The sequence below is a fragment of the Montipora foliosa genome, chromosome 14, assembly GCF_036669935.1.
Source record: "Montipora foliosa isolate CH-2021 chromosome 14, ASM3666993v2, whole genome shotgun sequence".
NCBI lineage: Eukaryota > Metazoa > Cnidaria > Anthozoa > Scleractinia > Acroporidae > Montipora > Montipora foliosa.
The window spans coordinates 3,950,534-3,956,665 of NC_090882.1; the positions used below are offsets into that span (position 1 = coordinate 3,950,534).

Sequence of the window (6,132 nt, forward strand, 5' to 3'; positions counted from 1 at the left end):
ACGCAACCACATTTATATTGCTAGACGATTAGTTTAAAAATCTGGGACACTGCTATCCTAGCATGTGAAATGTTCACGTCCGGTTGCCGTTCGCGTCTCAAAAACGTCGCGCGCTTAAGCTCCCTTTTACTACTGAACAGACGCACCGCAACACGGAATCTATATGTTAAATATAAAACGCTATTCGTCATTTTTTTTCTAGGAGAATGTTGGAGTGGGTCACAGAGTGAGGTTACCTATGGCAAGCTTGGTCTATCAATTAACTGTGTGGACAAGTGCTTTGAACCATGCAAACCTTTCGAAGCCTTCTGTGCGGGGAAAAACTTTGCCAACGCAGTTTATCGCCTTTCAGGTGAGCTAGTTGTCTTTGATTTTATTTCATTTCTTGCTTCTGTCCTGTCAGAACTTTGATTTTGGTTTCACATGCAACAGCCAGTTGAAAACTGCTGAACATATTGAAAGTCAATAGTTCACTTCTCCAAACCATGACTGATGTAATGATCCCCTCGTGGGCGAAGCTGGGTGTAAGGCCCCGTTTATACGGAGAAAAGTTGTCCCTGGTAGAACGCTCACCCGCCTACCCGAGCTAAACTGGGCGAGCCATCTTTTCCTACATTTCCTTACAAAACGCGACAAATCGTTTATATGAAAAAAAAAATGGCTAGGCTAGAAGGGTGACCCGCCTCACCAGATCATCCTTTTTCGACGGTAGGGTCACTCTCCTAGCCCGGCCAACTTTTTTCCATGTAAACATTTTGGCTCGCCTTTCCGGGTCAACTCGGTCAAGGACAAAGCGAGCGTGCGCGAGTGCTGTCTTTCCAGTATTCTAATGAACGAAAATGCCTCTTGACTGGCGAGCAAAAGGGTCAATTCTCTCCTCATATAACCGCTCGCTAAAGCTGATTAGGCTAGAAGGGTGACCCTCTTAGTCGGGACAACTTCTCTCCATATAAACGGGCCATAAGATGAAGAGGTATATTTACATTTGAACTGCGGATTTACTGAACATGACACATCACACTTAAAGAAGAAACTTAAACAGTTGCAAAGAAGCCACAAAAATCTTTGTCGTTTGTCATCCAGAAGCATGGCAACCGGGAGTTCTCGTACGTAGGCTTAATAAATAGAACATTCGACCTGCGTTATAGAGGTCGCAGCTTCGATTCCTGCCTCTCTTTTCAGTGGTCATTTCGCCCCTTGCCAAGCAATAGGCCATTTCCAAGTTCATGTCTGCCTCCTCTTCAAAGCAAACGTAAGTGCGAGGTTTTCCTTACGAAAACTAGTTTTCATTCATATGTAAAGTAGAACTAATTACCAACACAAAAACTTCGCACGTAGACTCGCTTTGAAGAGGACGCAGACATGAACTCGGAAATGGCCTATTGACATATCATCTTCACTCAAAGCTTCACTACACCATCGCTTCCGTAACTAATTGTATGAAATAATACCCCTTTAATTTCCAGATGTCCCCTGTGAGCTATCCTATCAATCTGTCGGATGTTTTGGCGAGAACCCCTCGAACCGCGCATTCGACATCGAGCTCCTGAATCAAGTTAACCCAGTCAGTCCTAAATTCAACGGAAGAATATTGGAACCTGGCGCAAACTGGCCTGGGGAATTTACCAAATTTCTGTGCAGGTGTGCCAGAGAGGCTCGTCGAAGGGGGTTCAGTATGTTTGGGGTGCACGAACAAGGTAACGAAAACTTGCATGCATGTAAAGCTCCGCGAAAACAACTCCCAACATTGTTGGGAGTTGTTAGTTCTGCAGATGTTGGATGGTGTTGGCAGTTGTGTTCAAACGCACGCAACAACTCCCAACACTGTAAGGACGTGCAGTGTATTACGGGAAGGATATGACCCATAAGACTTCAATGTAAACTTATAAAATTCGACTGCCATCTTGTTTTCAAGATGTTAATGCGTTGCTTTCTCGATGGAGACCATATGCAATGCGCGTGCGTGGCCCCAACAATGTTGGAAAAGCTATGCAAACGGCTCCAACATGGTGGCGCTGCGCTTCGGCGTTCATGGAACAAAGGAAATGTTGGGAGTTGTTGGCTCAAAAGTTTGATCACTTTCAAACATCGTGAAACAACTTCCAAAAACATGCAAAAGCGTGTGTAAACGGACGCAACATGTAAGACCCAACAATCTGATCACCTATTTGTTACTTGTCGCCAACAGGTGAATGCTGGACCGCTGTAAACGCCGATCTGCGGTTCGACATGCACGGATCGACACCTAACAAATGCTTCCAAAACTTCACTCAGGCCTGTAACGGAGCTGTTGACAATTGCGCTGGAGGAGTTAATTCAACTTTTGTCTACAGGGTTATTGATGCACGTAAGTCTGAAATAGAGAGACTTGCATGTAAGAGAAGATAAACTGATCACCGCAATCTGCAATCTTAAATACAGTACTAAGAGAAAATACTGTTCCTTTGCTTTCATTTAAATGATGACACTTTAAGCTGATTTCACCCTCAGAATCGCCTTTTTCAACATGATGATCAGCTTCAATGGAAAGTATTGCTAATAACGTTCATGAATGATCACACCGACAGGATAACTTTCATTTGAACGGTCACACCCACAGGTTTGGGCCACGACTCAAAATATCGCAACCTCTGAAAAACAGAGTCCTTTTTCAGCTTTCATTTCTTGAACCAGACACATTTCGTATTTCTCAGCTGTGATTGAGAGAGGGATTACTTGACGGTACGGTACGTTTAAAAGCGGATTTCACTGTACTGCCGTACAGCCTAAAACTGGGTAATAGTTTTAACCGCTCAAAATGGATTTAAGCAATCTAATCAAAGAAAGCAGTTGCACAAAAAAATGCATGCAACCGGTGCTACCGCGGAACTCAAACCAACGAATGTGAAGTGAAATTTTGAAGGCCAAAGAGTCAGCCAAGTATTGTAAAACCAATCAACCTGGAATAACTTTCGACAATCAATTAAAACGGCTGTATTAGCCCAATACCTTGTTGTGATAATAATTATCACTTTCTTGCCCGCTCTCTTTAAACCGTCTCGTTTCAGACATTCGTCGTTCACTTGACGAGGAAGAGAAAGTCCCGGATGCATCTGAAGAAGAAGCGGGGTTATTTGATGTTCCAGAAGAAACAGCTTCCACAGCACACAAGCTAAGACGTACGAGAGAAGAGGAGTTCAATGGACGCAAGCCCTACTTTTTAAACTAAGTCTTACGACACACAACGTAAGGCTGGCACTGAAGACTGAACAACTACATGTCCAACTGCAATTCTGTTTTAAATTAATTTCTCCCCGTTTTTTTGTGCCCTAGGATTAGTTCAGTAAGTTTTGATGAAGAAAATAATGATTAAAAAATAAACGACTTCATGAACAAATAAATGTGTGGAAGGCTATAAACTGAGCATTAACACTGCAACGCAACTTACTGCTTTTTGGGGGCATGCGAGGCGAATCTTTGCTGACGTCATTGTTTAATTAAGTTTTGTCTCATTAACATACGAGTTTGATGACAAAAGGCGTGCCCATCCCTTTTCCGTGAGTACAGTAGGCACACTAAACAGCAACACTCCACTCTACCCAATATCAGTACTGCACCATCCAAACCCTACATAATATTACACTACTAGGTAAAGACAAGAGTCTATTACCCAAGAGTAAGAATCTGTTATGAGGTTTGTCTCCATCAGCGTCAGAAAAGTGTTTATTTTTAAACCAAGTTTTGAGGGAAAAAAAACAATAGACCAAGTCGGCTAACTCATATGTTGTATCCAATTCAAACCCATTGGGAATAAAGCGTTTCATTTCAGGTATTTCAATATCATTTAAATGTGAATGCTACATTATAAAGGTGGGCAGACAAGAGGGGTCATGGTTGCAGGGACATAGACCTCTTTCATAATGGCGGTCAAATAAAATATTCTTTTGTTTTAATGCTAATTAGTCCCTTTTAGCCTCGCTACGACGAGCAAATTTTAAAAGAATATTTGTTTCAAAATGAGGGCAGTAGGTCTAATTAACATAAATACAAAAGAATATAAAGTAGGTTGCCATTTATGAAAGTGGTCTATGGTGCAGCGACAACAAGGTGTGTAGTACACACTGAGACGACATGCATTAGGGTCTTGTAGCGGGGATATAGCAGGAACAAAATCACAACATGTGCTGGACCTCATGGGACACGTCTCGGGGACAAAATCACCCCCCAAATTGGTGTTGCACAGTTATAAACATATCAGTTCACACGAGGGGACATGTCGCTGCAACATATCACTGAAACATGTACCTGCAACATTTTCATGTGTGTGCCAAGTTGTGATTTTGTCCCTGCTACATGTTCCCGCTACAGGTCGCCTCAGTGTGCACTACACAAGTTTTTTGTCACCGCAACATGACCCCTCGTCTCTGCCCACCTTTATATTGCCAACGTTTGATAATATTGTTCGTGTAACAAATGATCTTTTTTTCTAAGAATTCCGACGGTTGTGAGTTGAAACCAGAGCCACATCAAAGCTCAGGGTTTTTGAATAACTGAGGAGAAAATTCAGCCTTTGCAATGATATCTGAAATTAGACGTTATTGTCTTGTTGCGTAAGGACGATAGACTGAACAGAGAACTTTTTCACGTACTCCGTAGGAGCGTAAAGAAACCCCCATTTTCTTCCAAGAGAGGTACACGAAAAGTTCCCATCGATCCTTGATTCGGGATTGTGCGGATATAATTACTTCATCATATCGAAGAGAAAACAGCGAAAACAACGAACGCTACCTGCGCAAGACTTGAATATTTAGATACATAACCTTGCTTTACTCTTTGAAATTAAGCACTGAAGAGTTTAATGAAAACTAACAAGACAGGTATTTGAAGCCAAAAGGTGCACTTTGCTACTTGGTTACCGTTGAATCGCACTTCCTTCTCGTCCGATCAATTTCAGTTAATTAAAATAGAGAATTGGGTTTTTAATTAAGGGATGGTCTTTTCATAAACCTTTTGTTACCTCGGCAAAAGACTTAACAAATGGCCCGTAATTTATGAGTTAGTTAGTGAGTGACAAGGACACGCGCATGAATTGGATTTGTATGACCGATCGACCTTCTTGTTACTGATTAAATTGAATGCTATAGAAGACTTCTGCAAGCTTAGCTGCCATACTGCATGGAATGAGGTATCAAATGAGAACGTACTGAAACCCATATTCTACCATGACCAACTTTGACTAAAAGAATTAAAATGCGATGGTGTGAAATTATCACAAGAATAGAACTTTGCGACCAGCCGTTCTAGGAATCAAACGGGATAAAATTCCATTTTTTTACCGCGTCACAAAAATGATATACAGACAAAGAAACCGTTATTAAATTCTTACCAATAAAGTCATTAGTTGGTCTTCAACTCTTCTACTCGTGAACATCTGGTGTACCCCAGGGGTCCATTTTCGGACCCTTGTTCTTTACTATATTTATAATTTTTTACCTGGAGTGAGTTTCAGCAAATAATAAGTTAGCTCTCTATGATGATGACCGTAAGGTCTATAAATTAATTAAAACAATCGATGACCAAGAAAGCTTTCAACATGATCTTATTCAAATTACTGAATGGTGTAAATTGAATAGGGTGAGAATTAATGTCTATAAATGTAAGGTCTATGAGTATAACTAACAAAAACCCACTTACTTTTAATTAATTCATAGCAGACTTTCCGGCATTGAAGAGGTTACTTTATATAGAGACCTTGGGGCTATTCACAAATAGTACGCTTTCTTGGAATGATCACATTGATAAAATCATAGCTAGGGCAAATAGGACTTAAGGGCTTATTAAAAGATATTTCCGTGATATTAATGATGACACCACACGAAAAACTTTGTATTGAAGTCTAGTAAGAACTAAAGTGGAGTATGCTTCTCAGCTCGGAAACCCTTAAACCAAATACAGTATAAATCGCATTGAACCTGCCCAAAGGAGAGCCACAAAATTTATTTTAAGCAGCAGTGAACTTACTGACGTAAGAGAATAGAAGATTTTCAGCGGACGTAGTAGTTTTATTCAAAGTTTTAAATGATCAGTGTTCAATTAACTTCGATAGTAAGGTTGTTTTTTTCTAGAGACCGTGATGGAGGATATTCCTTGAGG

General features: G+C 40.9%; 1 protein-coding gene across 1 annotated transcript in view; it reads left to right on the top strand.

The window, feature by feature from the left end:
• The window catches only part of LOC137984851 (uncharacterized), a 26,947-nt gene extending 23,577 nt beyond the window's left edge, over window positions 1-3,370 (top strand). Inside the window, exons 5-8 of the mRNA XM_068832164.1 lie at window positions 203-352; window positions 1,467-1,697; window positions 2,189-2,347; window positions 3,048-3,370. Coding sequence (XP_068688265.1) covers window positions 203-352; window positions 1,467-1,697; window positions 2,189-2,347; window positions 3,048-3,208 — 701 coding nt within the window. The 3' untranslated portion in view covers window positions 3,209-3,370. The remainder of the gene's footprint in view (window positions 1-202; window positions 353-1,466; window positions 1,698-2,188; window positions 2,348-3,047) is intronic.
• Window positions 3,371-6,132: the final 2,762 nt, after the last annotated feature.